The sequence below is a fragment of the Biomphalaria glabrata genome, chromosome 11, assembly GCF_947242115.1.
Source record: "Biomphalaria glabrata chromosome 11, xgBioGlab47.1, whole genome shotgun sequence".
NCBI lineage: Eukaryota > Metazoa > Mollusca > Gastropoda > Planorbidae > Biomphalaria > Biomphalaria glabrata.
Genome location: NC_074721.1, coordinates 34,780,169 through 34,798,951, shown reverse-complemented (window position 1 = coordinate 34,798,951; position 18,783 = coordinate 34,780,169). Strand labels below are relative to the sequence as shown.

Sequence of the window (18,783 nt, the reverse complement as noted above, 5' to 3'; positions counted from 1 at the left end):
TTTAAAACTTCTTTTTCGAGGCGTTTTTGCTAGCCAGAGTATAGTATTAATTGTTTCGAGGTGTTTTTGCCAGCCAGAGTATTGTATTAGTTGTTTCCCTGCGTTTTTGCCAGCCAGAGTATAGTATTAGTTGTTTAGTGGTGTTTTTGCCAGCCAGAGTATTGTATTAGTTGCTTCGCGGTGTTTTTGCCAGCCAGTATTGTATTAGTTGTTTCGCGGTGTTTTCGCCAGCCAGAGTATTGTATTAGTTGTTTCGCGGTGTTTTTACTGCATGTTTTTAAACATTTCACACCTTTTTATAGATGGAATACATTGCGTTGTCCGGCTTGCACAATGCTGAACAAGTCAAAAGTCACTAGAATTAAAGTAAAAAAAAAAATAGTGCATCTGCTAGTTTTAACTCTTTCTCTCCTTAATTATTTTTCCACGTTTTGAAGAAATTCTTCATTATTTTTATTACTATTTCACTCCCCTGTTATGATTAGCTTCAATTGTTTTGTTGTTTGTTATCATAAAATGTTGGATTTGGTCTATGTAAGGGAACTCGGGTGAGTCCTTTACTACACTTACATATGGCTCGATAATCTAGGGTATGATTCTCAATTACACTTGTCAATACTTGCTTAACTCAAATACGAACACTTAGTATACATCAACTCTAACTCCTTATATTCATGAATATCGATAATACTTTAATACTTAATAAAGCACACAATTATATCACTCTTATGAAATACACAAAACACCAGCACCCTACTCAGACCAGGTCAGCTCTCCAACTGCTTGACTGACCGCTAGAAACCTAATTGTCCCCCCTTGAAAATCCCGTGATAAAAACAATTCACACACCAACTAATAAAATAAACAAACACACACAAAATCTCACATCTTACACGCCCACGCTCTTGACATCTCCCCCTTACTTCCCCTAAGTCTATATTATGTACACTAAAAAAAAATAATTAATGATATTGATTGTTGAATCACAACATGGTAAAAAGATACTACTTAAAATTACACAGTACCTCTTACTATGTTTGCACCAGTAATTTGTTTCAATTCAACAAACTACATCCATGAGTTTAAGTATGAAATAATGAATACGATACAGCTATGCATCAACATTAATAAAATACATGAATTATCTTTCCATTACCAAAAAAACAAGTTCATCAATAATAATGCATATGAACTAATTAAACTAATAATATAACTAAACTAATCTTCATCTGTTCCACTTGTCCAGTTCCTTCCCTTGTGACGTTAGATTACAATGTACTGTTTTACCAGCTCTCCCTGGAACTTTTGCTCTCTGACATGGGTCACAGCACCTTACTAACTGCTTTACATCTTTGTCGACCCCTGGCCAATAAAATTCAGAGTAGATACGAAGTTTTGTTTTCTTTACAGACATATGCCCTGCCAGTGGTGAGCTGTGGGCGTTTTACAGTATTAACTTACGCCTGCCCTTAGGAACAACTAAAAGATCTTTAACAACTTGAGGTTCTGTAAGGGACGTAACTCTCTTGTAAAGCAAACTCTTCTTATTGACAAACGTAATACATGCTTCTTTAGTCACTTGTGTTGTTTGCTCGGTACATTTTCTCCATAGTGGTGCCAGAGTTTCATCTTCTTCTTGTTCCTTCTCTAGACTCCCTTCTATAATTGTTCCTATGACCGGAGACTTTACTTGAGTTTCTTCCCTTTCTCTGTCCTTCATTCCTCTCGTCTCTACGGCTGACACAAACAGACCTTTCACATTGCCTATTAACACATCAGCGACCGGCTCAGGAAATAGCACAACGATGAATTCTCCTTTCAGGTAAGGTGTGTCAAGCATTGCCTTTGCGGTTTTGTATATAAATACTTGTCCGTCTGCTAAGCACAAGGAGCATTTCTCTGGCAAAATATCTTTTTCACTTTTTATCTCTGGCATTTTGAAGTCTTGTTCTTAGCATGGTTGTGTTAGCGAATCTGTCTCTTCCTTGACCTTCGTCACACACTTTACGACATTGTTCCGATCTAGACTAAAGTCATGCTCTGTATAAGCCATCTTGGGCAGTTAATACGTTTAAATGTTATTTCATTTAAATAGTATTCATCTAATCATTGACATTGTTATTACATGGAAGCGATGGGCGCTGACATCTTGAAACAATCTGCCTCACTCTCCTTTTCCATGTTTTACTTTCTATTCCTTATACTACACAGCACTCAGTACGTTTGCTACACTAAGTTTTACAGAAAATTTTAAAATAACAGTCCTAGTATTTCTTTTACCTTAAATTACTACCTTAAGAATAGTTATAGTGTTCTATTATACATACAATAAGAAAATAAAATCAATCCTAATTTTGCAGAATATTTTTAGTTATACAATAGATTAGAAAGACTAACTAGGCAAGTAAATGATCAAGACAGAAAAATACAAATTGAAATAATGATCAGATTATTAGATTCAGATAGGAAGTTAGAAGACTCTTGCTTTTATAGCAAAAATTGGCAACAATAAAATCAGAAAGAAATGACTGAAGCCTTAAATTGAGAGGCTAGTATGACAGCAAAGAAAAAAAGTAGGAAAATATATGATAGTCAAATTGAAAGAAATTATAATAGAGCAAGAAAATAGAGGCTAGAGAGTAGAGGAGGAATTAAAGAAGGATGAATGCTCTTTTTATATAACACAAAGTCAAGTTTAAAAAATTAAACATTAATTTAATTTAATGAGGTCAATTCAACGATGGTATCGTCGATTAGGAGAGAAAGAGTGAATATTTCCTGAACACTCAATCGTGCTGATTTTAATAAACAAAAACATAGAGGCAGGGACGTTATATCAAAGAGAATTTTAGATCAAAATATTTTATTTTTTAAACAAAATTTTTGTGCCATGTTGTATTTTTTGTACATTTTAGTGTTGTTGTCATCTTTCAACAATCTACTGTTGCCTAAGTTAAAATTGCAACACATCACAAACTCACTTATATATATTATTGACCTTGTTTAAAAATTTAATAATCCATTGTAGGGCAGGCCATTATTTGATATGTATTATTGACAAAGGTACTGATAACATATGCTTGTAATCTTGTCTCTTTTTCTTCTTTTGGTTGTTGTTGAAATGTCTTTTTATTATTTTTTTTAAATAAATTCAATAAGCCAGAAATAAGTTTAAAAAAAGAACCACCAGCTTTTGAATTACCTTGCCTAACAAACTGCGGACCGAAAAAAAAAATGGGGGGGGGGGGGGTGCGCCTTGGTATTTATGTATGCACAATCTCTTACTGTTTATCCTAATTGTGTATGTTGAATTGCCCATTTTCTTACTCTAGTGACACTATTGTAAAATAAGACAATGTATAGAAGTGGAAATGCTTGGCTACGTTTAACGACATTTGATTAAATTCACGACTTAAATACCAATTTAAAAAAAAAAATTCAAACTTTTGATTAGGTCTGTAATCAGTTAGTTTGAACGATTCAGTAAGTAAATCTACCGCCACTCCTTCCCCCTCTGCTCTCATACCCCCCCCCCCCCCCCCCCATATTTTTATACCGATTTCTAGCACCAGTTTATTTTAAGAAACCTACTGGCCAAAAAGCATATTGTGAAAGTGTCTGGTAAGCCCCGCCCATCAAAGAAAAAAATCCCTTAATACCTGATCTTTTGGCCGCACTTGCGTCTCTACTGGTCAGAAGTCTAAGACCTGGCCGAATGTGTTGCCCCTTGCCCTCTGGGATCTGTCAAAACAAATGCGCGCGCGACAGTCAAGCGCGTTCTTTAGTGTTTGATTAGTTCTGTTGACAGACGACACTGCGAACTATTAATTGCTTTTTTTTTTATCGTGTGTTGATTTCTTGATTTTGATTGACACTTGATCTTTTGAATGTAAGTATTTGTTTTATCTGTTTCTGATTGTCTTTCTGTCCATTCATAGATCTGTAACTTAGGCTGTCTGTCTGTTTTTCTTTCCGCATGAATGTCCGTTCATTCACCTGTAAGTCTCTTAATCTAGCTCAAATATCTATAATAGGCTACTGTGTATATTATCTTATTGTATATTGTATATTTATCTTATTTCAATGTTTCCTAAACGTTTTCCTGAACGGAACATTTCGCATATTTTGAGTGTTTATAGGAACACTTGGCTTATTTTAAGAGAGGTTAATTCACGTGGTGGCCTACTAGTTAATTATTCCAGTAGCTGTGGAACACATATTCAGGCCTTGCTGAACACCACGGTTCCTCCTGGGAAACACTGTCTTATCTTATAAATAACAGACGATCTTTCAAAAGAGAAGACAACTACGTCATAGGTGTATTCGAGTGTTAATCTTATCGTGCTTGTTAATCAGTGACTTAAAATTTGCTTAGTCATTGGTTTTCGTGGTTGATTCAGGCAACCCATTCCATGCTCTAATGGCATTAGGAACAAAGATGAAGCGCTTGTAAGGATTAGTCCTGGTATATGGAATAAGAAATGTGCCATTACCCTTGTGTCCCAGGTTGGGTATCTGTAATCACCAGGCACTGTTGCACTTTCACCCTTCTTTCTACTTCTGGTGTGTATGCCGTCTGCAATCAGGAACTCTTCTTTATGCTTGCTTTCCATCTGGATCCAGATAAATTAAGATGAATAATTTATTTAACAAAGTAGAGTATTAGGCTACCAGGTATTTATTTAACACGGTAGAGTATTAGGCTACTAGGTGTTACTGTTAGTACAATACTATTTGGGCGTATAGTTGGGATACATTTCTTTAAAACAGTAATACACATTTTTAGCGGCCCCCGAAAGGGGAATAGACGCTATTAGTTTTGTGTGGCTTTTCTGTCCGTCCGTCAGTTCGTTTTAATTTTAAAAATCAACTATGCAAGCAGTTTTTCTTATAAAAATAAAGCATTTTTTACAACAATTCACTATTAATAGTAACAAACACTGGAGGCTATTTAGTAAGGGGGATGACCATTTACCATATTTGGATCTTTGTCTATTAATTTTTTTTCTACTGTTGTATTGCTAAATTAAATAAGTTCTGTCATACTGTCGACATATTTATAAAAAAAAATTGCTTTTATTTTAAAGAATCTATTTAGTATACATATAGGTGGAACATAATTTAAATCAACAATTAATAAGTAGTTTTTCATATTATCGCGTAAATTGCAACACTCTGCAGCTGCATGAGACACTGTACTATAGGAAAAAGGAATTTTTTTTAAACGAAAATGTTTTTTCTTGAGGCTTTGAATAAGAGAACAATTATATCAATTAGATAATCATTATTTGACATTAGTTAGGCCAGGTTCACATAGAACTTCTTCACTTTCACCTATCCCTTGGTCTGCTGGACCGCTGGTGCACCACACAAGATCTGTCAACATTCTTTCTCCATTCTTCTCTGTCATTTGCCTTGTTAGAATTTCATTATGATATTATTTCTGAAAATATTGAAACCTGCCTTTTTACCTGCCTGGGTGAATCACTTCGGGGACCGATTTTTGAGTTTGTGTTTCCACACAAACTGTCTTAATAACCTTGTTATTTTGGAAAATTATCACTTCGAAAGAATAAGATATTACTTTGCAAAATACACTATGTTTTATATGCTACACAGAACAGAGGCGAAGCTAGCAATGGGCGGGTGATGTAACGGTCATTTGTTTCTGTGGCCAACGGTTAACGAGGGTGTGATATGGTCAGCTTAAATACCAACCGCCTTTACTTTTCCTCAACTAATGTCAGGTACCCATTAGAGCTGGGTGGACTCAGAAGTGCCCAGTGATCCCGAAATTGAAAATCCTAGACCTCACATAGATTCAAACCCGGTTCGGAAGCTAAACGTGCCTTAAATTAGAAGGGAAACAAATTGGTACATGAAGCATAGTGTAGGCCAACCCTGATGTATACTATATATAGTGTAGGCCAACCCTGATGTATACTATATATAGTGTAGGCCAACCCTGATGTATACTATATATAGTGTAGACCAACCCTGATGTATACTATATATAGTGTAGCATAGTATGACAGAGTGAAATTAAAATGTTTATTTAAAGTTTTGTGTTTTATAAATTATCGTTGGAACCTCTCACGCCAAAACGACCCGCGCTAAAACGTCCCATGCCAAAACGATCCGCGCTAAAACGTCTCACGCCAAAACGACCCGCGCTAAAACGTCTCACACCTAAACGACCTGCGCTAAAACGTCTCACGCCAAAACGACCCGCGCTAAGGCGTCTCACGCCAAAACGACCTGCGCTAAAATGTCGCGTTCGCTTCTGGGCCATTATAGTCTCACACAATTTTTTATAACTAACATATTCTTACCAAAGTGTCGTGCTTTTTTTTAAAGTACAAGAGTTAGAAAAGTTAAGACTCTGTGGTTAAAACATTGAGGTGCATGCTTCAATAAAATGTCCAGTAAATTATGTACACCTAATCAGGCCGTCACGTGAATTTCTATATAGCAGAGTTTGGGTGTTCTTTATGAAGGTGTTTGACCTCAGGTGTGTCGAAGCCAGCCCATGTCATGAGCTTCACCTCATGGTTTAAATATTGCGTGACAAAATTACAATTCTATGTCCATTTCTATATTCAAGTTCTGCTCTCTGTGATCGTCGAGTGAATACATTTTGTATTTTTAACAAGCTGAAGAGCGGGGAACTGTATACCTAGATTTGATAATCATAGATCTAAGTAAATAGTATGCCAACCAACGCAATCTAAGCGGAGAGATTCTATAAGAGAATTGAAAGACTTGAGCCACATTAAATCAGCTTGTTTTATTTCAGCCAACATTTGTGATATTAAAGATCTGACTTTTTTACATGCATACAACTTGTGGTCACATTGTATTTCAGTATATTTGTTTGCTTTTCGGTATTTAAAACCTCTTATAAATATTGTTCTATATCATATAGTAACTGTTCTATGTCATATATCTCACAAATAATAAAGATTATTATTATTACTATTATTTCTATTATTATTTGGAAATTAAATAATTTTCATTCTCTGGCGCTGCCAGGGTCGAGCATTTGTTAAAGGGAAACAGTATCCACATAAATTTTCTGATGATGTGGCAGGTCTGCAGCAATACTGCCCTCTGACAGGTAATGTGGATCCTCTAAGGAATGCTTAGGGCTTCGGTTGTGTCCGCGATGTCAGTTGTCATTATCCCTTCGGTTGATAGAACAGTGTATATTGTTACTATAGATAGCTTCCATTGTCGCTTAATCTTTAGGCTCTGATTTTTCTATCTTCTACATTTTCCAAATTCAGTTGTCCTCATATTGTGGCATGGTGGTAAGGTTATGTCAATGATGGTTGCGGATTTTTTTTTCAAGAAGTAAACCTGGGCGATTGCCAGTTAAAATATTACAATTATTATTATTATTATTATTATTATGTTAGAAATGAACGAGTATTCATTCTCTGGCGCTGCCAGGGTCGAGTTTCGTTAAAGAGAAACAAAATTCATCGTAGTTCCTTTAACAGTTTCCACTGAGGAATTTTCTGGTGATGTGGCAGGTCTGCAGCGGTACCGCCTTCTAATAGGCAACGAGAATGTCTTTTTATCAATGCGCAGCAGATCAGGGCAATTGAAATCTACCGTTTTTGTCGGTCAAAATAGGCCTATCCCAGTACAGCAGATGATCCGTAGACTCGAGAACCTCTTGTGGTGAGTATTTGTAATAAGGAGGAGTATCATTACCGATCAAATTGTGCGTCAAAGCCAAGTGTTGGTGTAGTAACTTAGCAACTTGGTTATAAAAACCTAGGTAGGCAGATTCTGATAGGGCTGAGCATCCTGTCATTATTATTAGTAGTATTATTATTATTCTAGAAACGAACGAGCCAGGGTCGAGTTTTGTTAACGAAAAACAAATTCTATTGTAGTCTCCCTTTATCAGTTTCCACTGAGGAATTTTGTGATGATGTGGCAGGTCTGTAGCAGTAGGCCTACCGCCCTCTGACAGACAACGAAAATATTCTTAGTTATTATTATTGTTATTAGATATAGTTAATAAGATATAGTTGTTTATTTACATGGGGACATCACAATTACATAGAACAGCGCCTGCCTGAGTGTAGCCTCTTCACAAGCTTTAGACTTAGGCGGAACTTCTTTATCTTCTTTCTCCTGTCAACATCCTTCTCAGTCTAGTCTCTAACAGTGCGCACCTACTGCACTCGCTTGGACTGCGATGTGCATGGCAGGGTTATGACCGTATTATTATTAATATTATTCTATCTTGCATTGATCAATATCTGATAGATATTGTTCTTTATCTTACAGAGACTGTTCTTGTTGTTCCATTATATAGAAAAAAATGTTTTTTAATTGTGGAGTGTTTCAAAAAACTAAAAGTGGGCGAGATAACAAAAGTGAAGGCAGTGTCACCATGTCCCCCACCTCACAAAAGAGATCCCTCCTCAACAGTAAAGATGGCTCCATGAAAGAGATGTCTAGTCAAGAATGTCTGATAGAGAAGAAATCACACTTGTGCACTAACAACTGGGCCCAGCTTGAAGGCGTCTTTTACAAAGGTAATTCTGTCTTTCTTAAATTTGTTTAAAATTCGCTTTTGGAAGCCAGTTGCTATTAGTGAGAGCAATATGACGCATGAGTATTTTAATCACTGCAGTGTATTCCAGACTTCGGCGTCGTACCATGGTAGAAACGTGTATAAGCTGAGATTGATAGGCAAATTTGGAATAACACTATAACCTCCTATGGACTTGCACATTGTGTAACCCCTTGAAGATCGTATGCTGTGATTCATTGTTTATTGGCAGCACAGCATTGTAATACGAAAGACACCCTTGTGGCGCTCAGCCTCCTGCCTCGACGTGGAAATATTCTCATTAGCGTGATAAATTATACATATGAAAACGCTTTGCTGTAGTTAAGTAAGCATATGAAAATTCTGTATTCGAAATGTAAATAAATAATAATTAGTTCTCAATTTCTCTTTATCGCTCCCTATCTCTTGCGTCTCTCTCTCCCTATCTATCGAGCTACTTCTCTTTCTCCCTCTCAGATCAACAAATAACACCTTCATTAACCCTAACCCTAAAAACTTTACGTTCATTGTGTGTGTGTCTGTGGTAAGAAACTATCTTTGGAAAGCTGCCCTTTCCTTTCACCTCTCTACGTAAACATTAATAACCGTTTAAAAAAGAAATATTTATTTCCCCCGATCCCCCTTCATTTTTAGCTCTCCGCTTGAAAATATTAACCCTACAAGTTCTCATCTCTTCTCTGTGAAAAAACAACTAAATTGACGATCTGGGACAGACTCTTATTATGAATGTTTAGTTGTGTAATTGCATACAAAACTGCATGTAACGGGTTGCCAACTTTGAACAGATTTCAGTGGTGAGAATGGTCCCGAGAAAATGTACCACTTTCTTCAGTGTCTAAGCGAAATGCTGACGTCATACATCATATCGGAAAGTGATCGATCAGCCAAAGTTCTGGACTTCCATCACCCACATCAGGTGAGTTATAAATAGAGCACCACCTCTAGTACGAAACAGTGAAAACACAATATCTAACACTCAAACTCTGGCTGGCTCGATCTGTAACACTATCTTAACAACCTAATAACTGCAACCCTTTAACTAGCATGTATCATTTAAAAGTCTCTACATGACTATCTCTTCATCATTATCATTAGAAAACAATCTCTAAAATCTAGAATAAAATCTCTAGAACACAATCGCTAAAATCAAAAACATTATCTCTAGAATGCATATCTAAAATCTAGAATATAATCTCTAGAATGAACTACATCACTAAAATCTAGAACATAATCTCTAGAATACAATATCTAAAATATTGAATGCAATCTCTAGAATACAATATCTAAAATATAATCTCTAGAATAAAATCTCTAAAAATAGTCTTATCTTATCTTATCTTACATAATACAGACGTTACTTCAAAAAAGAAGACTAGAGGTCACTAGAATACAATCTCTAAACGTAATCTCTAAAATCTAAAAGATAATATCTACACCACAATCCCTAGTGGAACACTAGTTTAACATAATCTTTAGAGTCTAGAACAGTACCTCTAAAACATTATCACTAAACATTCCATCCATCCATCCATCCCATTGTCTCTACAGCCCATGGAGGGCCCTGGCCTGCCTTAGCACATCCTTCCAGTCTGATCTATCCAGTGCTTTGCGTCTCCATGCCCAGACCTTTAGCTGCTGTAGATCTGCCTCTACTTCATTTACTCATTGGAAACATTATCTCAAACATTATCTCTAGAAAATATTCTCTAGAACATAATAACATAATCTCTAAAACAATACCTTGCATTAATAACTAGTAAAATTATTTCTCTTTTAATGTGACGTATATCTCTAAATTATATCTAAATCTTCAGTTTGTTTCCCTATTCTCTCTGTATAAACATTTATGTATCTAGTTATATCCACAATTCGCCATTGTGAAACTGATATGCATTTAATTATGAAATGTCCACTTACGTTTGTCAACTGTGACAAGTCAAAAACTCGCTGTCAGAGTCACTCAAATTTATCACAGCATTAATTATTATTTTTCATTATTTATTTATTTTATTTTAATTATTTCCCCATCCTACCCCTAAATTCTCCACCCGCCCCACCTTTTTCTCTCCAGGCTAGACTTAGTCCACCACCTTGGAGAAAACTAGGCCAGTCCTTTCATTTATCTGCCCTTGATCGGGGAAAGATAATCACACTATCTCCTTTGTCTTATCCGCCGGATGTCTGACTGACGGTCGCGGTTGACACCACCTTGGTTTGAATGCAAGCTAATCATTCCCCCCACCTTCTCTCACGTCTCTCTTTGATCTAAGAGATTACCCTGGTCAACACACCGCGTGATATTCCAAGGTGCGGCTCCCACCTCGAGTCAAATCCACCCACGTGTAAGATAAATCTTAGCCTAGGACATTTCCTGTGTCCGCCCACATTCTCCAGGCCTGTATATAAGTAGATTCAAATCAAGCCAGACCCTTTCACTCCTCTATCGCTGTCGATCGAGTCTGGACTATATCATTTATTCTCCCTCCTAGAGGAATACCTGGTGGTAAGCCGAACTTAATCACAAGTTCCATCTTAATTACTTTTGTGCTAATTCCATTGGATATCATCATGTGTATTTTGCTTAGTTCATTTATATTTAATTAGTGCATTGTGTATTTCTCACTGGCGTAAGTAGAAAACTTAAACATGTGCTATGTATATATTTTAGTATTGCATTAATCTATTAATGCTACGTTGCTCAATCGATCATTGATGCAACCATGTATATATTTGTACACCTTATTTTATTTCCTTTATCTCGGTTGATCGCCTTGATGATTTTACTATCGCACTAATACTGCGCTTAGAAAGGAGATATGAGTTATCTCCCCTGTATTGAATTATCTCCCCTATACTCATTTTACCCTAATGAGAGTTGCGCCGCTTGAACGGACACACCATTCAAGCGCGCTCCATTGTTCTCGACCCACGGTCATATGTAAACAATCATCTGGGTCGCTGACCACCGCCCAATTCAACCCCCCCCCCTTTTCCTTCTCTATCCACCTGTGTTGTTAATTTGAGATTATTATTTCCCCTTCTATGTACATTTTATGTTATTATTTCCCCTTTTATGTACATTTTGATATTGCTACTATCATCCATCTATTTTCCAAATCCCATTTGTCATCACCTCCCCCTTGTGCTCTAAAGCAATTTTACTAATCTGACGAATGCACCTCAGTCGAGGGCATCGATAAGATGTATGAGAGACATGTCCTAACTTGTCTTTATTTATCCGCAGCCTCCCTCAGGTGTCTGCCTATTGCCTAGTTATTGGATCAACGATCTATTTACCTGCAGTTGTGCTTAGTGCTATTCAGCACAGCACTAGCTCACTGACTTGCCTATTTATTCATTGGATCAACGATCTATTTACCTGCATCTGTGCTTAGTGCTATTCAGCGCTGCACTTGCCTACTGAGATCTACTCAACTCTACCACTTGGCGCTATCGGCATTGCCCGCCTATTCGACAGCCCATCTGTCAAGCTATTAGGTGCGACGTCCCTATAGATTCAGATCTGTGTGAGACGTCATAGCTACGCCAACCCTCTGCAACTCACTGGACATATCCTGTCAACTACGCTGCCCACGGCAGATCAGCTCTGCCCGCAGTAACCTTGTGCCCACGGTAGCCGGCCACCCGCCCTACTGTGCCCACTACAGATATTAGATTTTGGGGATTGAGACTCCACAAGAACTATATCACCGGCGTCCCTCTATCCGCTAGAGCGCCACCTCCAGCTGCAGAACCTCAAACCAGGACACAGCCAGCTGCGACATCAATAGGAATACCAGCTAAATCAGAGGACAAAGTGACATGCTCTCTTATTAGGTGCAAGAGTGATGATTAAACATAGAATATACTAGAGACAGATGCAAACCCTCCCCCTTTTTATCCTTATATGTATATTTATGTAAATAAATATTCTTCATTTTTAACTTTTGTATCTTTCTTTCATTGCTTTGTCTAGTTGCGTGTCTGCTCCCGATTCATATGCTGATAAGTGGGGGTGTGATAGCATTAAAAATAATCATCCCCTAGACATAAAACGTGCCAAACACACGTTACATTACCCCACCTGTCACATCAACTTGTAACTTTTCGATGATCATTGCCTTTTTTTTTTCACAAATGCACATTTTTAGTACTCTACGCATTTTATTCACTTTTTACAAAGCTGAAGTCAACTCTCTCCATATGTCTGTCTGTCTGTCTGTCTGTCTGGTACACAATTTGTACACAATCTCATTTCTCCCACTTTTCATTCTCGGATCAAGCTGAAACCTTGCACAATTATTTATTACGAATGAAGATATTAAAAACAGGATTAATGTAGCGATTGGACTCCACGATGACCTGTTAACTACAGTTAAAAGTGTAAACTCAAACTCTATAGCCACATCACAAGGTCGCAAAGACCTTCCTTCAGGGAACAGTACCAGGAAAAAGAAGAATAGGGAGACAGAAGAAGCGATGGGAAGACAACATCAAAGAATGGACAGGCCTACTATTAAAGGAAGTTCTCTTCAAGTCAAAAGACAGAGGAAAGGAGAAAGACGGTCGACAAATCTTGTGTGATGCCCCAACAGTTCGCAGACTAAGGGATAGGTGAAGGTGAAGATCGATAGTCGATGACAATACATGAACCAAAAACAAAAATTAATCAATTACTTAATCAATAAGTGGTCGAGAGGCTAAGTACGCTTGAGCTTGGCTATCTATGAGGGTGGCTAGAGGTTCGACACCCAACTCGAGCAGAGCTGTGTTTACTGAGCGCCTAAAGGCTGCACAAAATACCTTCTTTCGGAAATAAGTACGTCTGCTCGTCCACAAATGAGATTGGACCATATCGCTCTGAGCATGCTATAAGCATGAAAGTGGAGCTATATAAAATCTATAATTATGATTAATTAGTGATAATTAATTAATTTTGTTTATAAAGAAAACAGAGTTAGAGCTAACAGTAATGAGATTTATTCTCCTTACATAAGATTTGTTTGTTTTGTTTTGTTTTTTTAAGTTCGTTTTTAATATTTTGCTTGTTTTTTTTTAGTCACAAACATCCGCCCCTGAAACTCATTGTTCATTCTAATTTTTTTTTTCTGCGACTGCACGAAATCTGTTTGAATCTCAGCTGAAAGAAATGATGTCCCACTGTCTGGACGTCCACTCGGAGCCACGGGACCTGGAACAGGTTCTCAGTGACGTCAGAGAAACTCTGAAATACTGTGTGAAGACAGGTAGGTAGTGGGCACCACGCTGGGGGCTCTATGCGTTGTAATCTCAATTCTCTTTGAAACTGTAGAGTTAAGCCATGGGTTCTTGAAACTCTAGGCCAGTAAAAGCGAACAAGAGCCCCCTCTCAACGGCCTGATTGAACAGTACGTTCTGTCTGGCAGAGTGTCTTACGAGTGTCTATTTTGAGGCTGTCATTTCCAGTGATACGGTCACTTCGGACTCGCGGACTAGAGGCCGAATGTCGAGTGTCGAGCGACTTCCATTTCCCTATTCTATAACAAGCTGGCTGTACAGAACACGTCATTTATAAAACGGCTCCTTGAAGAACGGCGCCTGGATTGTTGACAAAGTTGTGGAAGCTCTTTTACAACCCCGCGCGATGCAATGAAGATACTCTCGCGCCCCTTTGGGCACTCCTACGGGAGTCTTGTCTCGTTTTCCATTTGGCCTCATCGTTTCCTTTTACGATCGCTTCCACCCGCGCGCCACTATGAGGCGGGGTGACATGCCCGGGGAATCTCAATTCTGGCTTGATGAAGGTGTCTTGTTTTTTACAGAGCAGTTGTATTACGTCTATAACCAAATGGGTATCTCTGGGGGAAAAAATTTATACTAATTTATAGGTGCTAACAATCTTCTATATGTGTGCGTGAATATTTGTTGGCAATAGCGACTGTAGCTCAAATACGGCTTTAAATATTTTGTATTGCGGCATGAGATAGTCGCCAGGAATGTAGTCACCTGGTGCGATTAGTTAATGGTTACAACCCCTCCCCCCCCCCCATCATCCCTTTGCAAATACAAACTTTCGCTCTTAACTATTGTTGTTTTTATTCTTTTTGATGACAAGAAACTTAAACGAGACTTTCTTCAATTGATTTATTGGTGCTTAACGAACGGGTGCCGGTCATTCTTTTAGAAAATGTTGTTTCTGACATTGTAGCACTTTGGTATTTTGTCCGGTCCGCACCCCTCTTATCATTGTCACCGCTAGCGACGCCACTGCATACTGCCACTGTGTTAAAATCTATCCTAGGCTTACGTGTGAATGTATGTACAATTGCAATATTGACTTGTTTTTGAGTTAGAGCAGATACAAGTAAATTATATTAATGCACGCCGTTTAAAAGTATTCTTACAACAGTGTGAAATTTAAAAAAAATTACTTTTCAATACCGCAGTGATGGGCAAATATATCGAAGAGCGGGCCAAAAAAAATGAAAGGAATAAATTTGGCGGGCCATGATTATTTTATTAGAGAACATATACAGATATGTAGTATCAGAATTAAGGATATCACTATTGAATTAAAACTAACGCTGTAAGAAGCTATGATTGATTCGATAATAACGAGGGTGTCATGTGTTCAACACAATGACCAACTGCCTTTACTTTTCCTAACTAATGTTGGGTGGACTTAATGGCGTCCTAAATCGTACACTATAATTTAGTTTTGACAACACCTGAAATTCTAATGATGGAACATCAACTTTGATTGAAGAATAAAAATTAAATTTGTAATATTACTCCCATGGTTCAGGTGCTATTGTAAACTTAAATTCGTACACTGTGAATGAACTTTGTACTTTAAAAATTATTATTTGAAAACATGTTGAGGGTCGGTGTTGGCACACGTGCTGTAGTTTGCCCATCACTGGTATAGCTTATAGCATGCTCAGTGCCATATGATCCAATCTCTTTTTGTAAACATGTATGGGGATGGGGGTATCAGGGAGAAGGTTTCCGTGCTGCCTTTAGCAGCTCAGCAAACACATTCCACATATTTAATTAGCTTCTTGGTTTCTGTTCTATCAGGTCACCCTCATTTCCTCAACCAGTTGTCTACTGGGATAGATGTTGTAGGAGTGGCCGGAGCCTGGACCGCCTCTGCAGCCAATACAAACCTGTAAGTAACTTTAAAATTATGGATAAATAACTACTGAGATAGAATGCTGTAGGCGTGGCCGGAGCAAGGACAGCCTCCACAGCCAATAAAAAAATCTATAAGTAATTCTAAAATACTAGTTTGTTATTAGTGTAACACAAATATTCTACAGTTCTGTACGGCTTGGCATCAAGCTATTGGTCTCCACTGCCCACAGGTTGTGACGTAGCAGCCAGTGTTTAGGCCTACAATAACGACTGGTCCTGGCCAGCTAGACTGCTAGGGCACTGACCTATATACCATTTGACCCCCCCCCCCCTCCAAACAAAAATGTATGCACAGTTTAAATAGTTTTTAGTTTGGGTTTCGCTGAATATCCTCTCCGTTCACCCAAGCTCACAAGATCAGATTATTGTCTTATAAGATACCTAAAACGAAGTCTACGTTATGACACTTCAAAAGCCATACAACTACGAGAAGCGTTTGAACGCAGGGGCTTCCAAAAGTTAAAGCAATACATTTTTTCCGTGATGTGTGTCATTATTTCCATGACTTTATACTGTCAGCCGTTTTTAGATCACAATGACCCTCAGTGGGAAAAAAAATTAAATGATTCTTGTAAATATTTTTTACATTCGGGATAATAAAATTAAAATCTCAGAGAGAGAGAGAGAGAGAGAGAGAGAAAGTCCCATACAGCAAGACATTGTAAATATTCCAATTACGGTACGTAAAAATGCTAACATTTTTTCACCAAATAAACAACATTTAATTCAAGTTATTTATACGTATTAAATAGTAATTAGTTTTTAGATAATAGTGACTCCTTTTGTCTTTAAATTTCATTTGCTCACACGTAAATTTTACTGATGTGTGAAATGTGTTAGGGATGTTATTTATTAAAGTTTCATTGCAATGAAAGTAAGCTAAGTAATTAGCAGTCCATCTTTACCTAACCTACTAGATCTATCTCATTGCTTTGATTATGAGATATAGTTTTACTGGACTTCTGGGTCTTCCGTATTTAAAACTATTAATTACCGGTCCACGAGTCTGGCTCTCAGCAGGCTTGCACTGTAGACTGTTTCTTAAAAGATCGTACGTGGCTAAATGTTGTTTGTTTACGATTGGTGAATGAGGTCCATTCAAGTGTTTATTTTAAGTCTACATATTGTTACTCATGTTCATGTTGGTCGTATTCAGGCAGGCGACAAGCAATACCTCGTGTATTAAATGTGAATGATGGTGAACATATACGGTCGTTGTTTGTAGCTCCAGTCAGCTAGTACAACTAGACGGGCTTGGGCGACTTAAATTCTTAAAGACACGCCTTATTATTATTAATTTATTATTATTAAAATTTAAATGATAGTTTTAAAATTTAAACTAAACAAACACACAATAATTATCAGATTTGCTTAATGCTGACAATCGTTAAAACCAGGTGATGCAATGGATTCTCTCACACTGTGGAATCAGAGGAAATGAGAAGGCAGACAGTTTGACGAAGCTAGGAAGGCTTCTAGACCCACCAGAGGAGCCGCTAACATACGAGAGTGCAAATGGATCAAGTCCAAGTGGTACGACAGCTGGGATCATTGTAGCACGGGACGGGAAGACTGGAAGGTTCTAAAACTACCAAACAGGAAGGGCGAATGGTGGCGGCTAGACTATAAGGATCAGACAATTTTGGCACGGTTTCGCGCGGAACACTGTCCGATAGGAGCCTACTTCACTAGGACTTGAGAGAATCACGATCCCAGATGTCGACACTGTCACACGGAAGACGACTCCAGGGTGCTCAGAAACACATTCGAAGATGCAACAAGTCTTGAAACAGATAGAACTGGTGGTCTTGTCCTGTACGGAGAAAGGCAAGCCCTACTGCCAGATACCTGGACCGTTCTATAACAGAGCCTTAGTGCATGGAGGCTTACAAATGGTGGCGCTCAGAGCCTTAGTGCATGGAGGCTTACAAATGGTGGCGCTATATCAAATCTTTAATGTGTGTTGTCTGCCAAATCTTACTCCATGTCAAGGGTCAAAAACGAAGGAATAGGTCAGGGTGAATGTATTTTAAAAGCACATAATACCACTCAGTGAATGATTTATGTACCTACATATCTATCAAGATATCTCTAAAAAGTATCAAACAGATTCGCATGAAATTTCGTTCACGTTTTTTTTCTCTCTCAGGGGCTTACTAAGAGTCGGTTTTTGAGAATTTGTATTCCGTACCGATGTTCGCGAAAAGCCGCAAGCTTTCTATCAAAATTTTGTTTTATTTTCGGTATTTCCCCCAAAAGGCCTCAGACCAGTGGCGTAACAACCAATCTATTAAAGGAACGTAACTCTTAAATTGTTAGTACAGCGTTTCATTTAAATCTAACGTGTTCGTTTTTTTTTTATTTAATAATAATAACAACAATAACTACTTGTAAGTCAACTTATTGTAAAAGTGTTCTATATGATGTATAATATTTGCTTTTGTTTTGGTCCGAGTGTTATTAAATTCTTTAATATTACAATGCATTTTGACTAGTTTAAATACTTGAATTAATTGTATGAGTAAACAATAGATTAAAATCATTTTTGTTGTCGTAATTTTTTAAGCAATGTGTATGCACATAACGTTAAAATGACATGATATATATCTTATCGTAACTCTTTCTCTCCTAATTGACGATGTCAACGATGATTTGACCCCATTAAACCAAATTGAATTTTGAATTTATAAACTTTAAGTTGTGTTGTGTAAAAAGAGCATGCATTCTCCTAAAATTCGATACAAATATATCATTTTCTGATAAACAAAAAAAAAAGTTATTGAAGTTTAATCATAACAGGGTAGTGAGAATACACATTTTAGCAAAATGAATAATTCTATAGACATGAGGAAAATAATTACGGAGAGAAAGAGTTAATCTAGTAATGCACAAATCTCCCACATATAGACGATATGTCTCCAATTATTAGAAGTAACAAACATTTGTGCATGGAAAGCGATCACAATCGACTTTTTAGTTTCTGCTCATTAGGTCGAACATACATTTCCTTATAA

The 18,783-nt window shown here is 37.5% G+C and overlaps 1 protein-coding gene across 1 annotated transcript in view; it reads left to right on the top strand.

Moving 5' to 3' along the window:
• Positions 1-3,740: 3,740 nt before the first annotated feature.
• Positions 3,741-18,783, top strand: part of LOC106072827 (glutamate decarboxylase 1-like) — a 38,454-nt gene continuing 23,411 nt past the window's right edge. Inside the window, exons 1-5 of the mRNA XM_056005000.1 lie at positions 3,741-3,889; positions 8,305-8,555; positions 9,379-9,509; positions 13,734-13,839; positions 15,653-15,743. Coding sequence (XP_055860975.1) covers positions 8,339-8,555; positions 9,379-9,509; positions 13,734-13,839; positions 15,653-15,743 — 545 coding nt within the window. The 5' untranslated portion in view covers positions 3,741-3,889; positions 8,305-8,338. The remainder of the gene's footprint in view (positions 3,890-8,304; positions 8,556-9,378; positions 9,510-13,733; positions 13,840-15,652; positions 15,744-18,783) is intronic.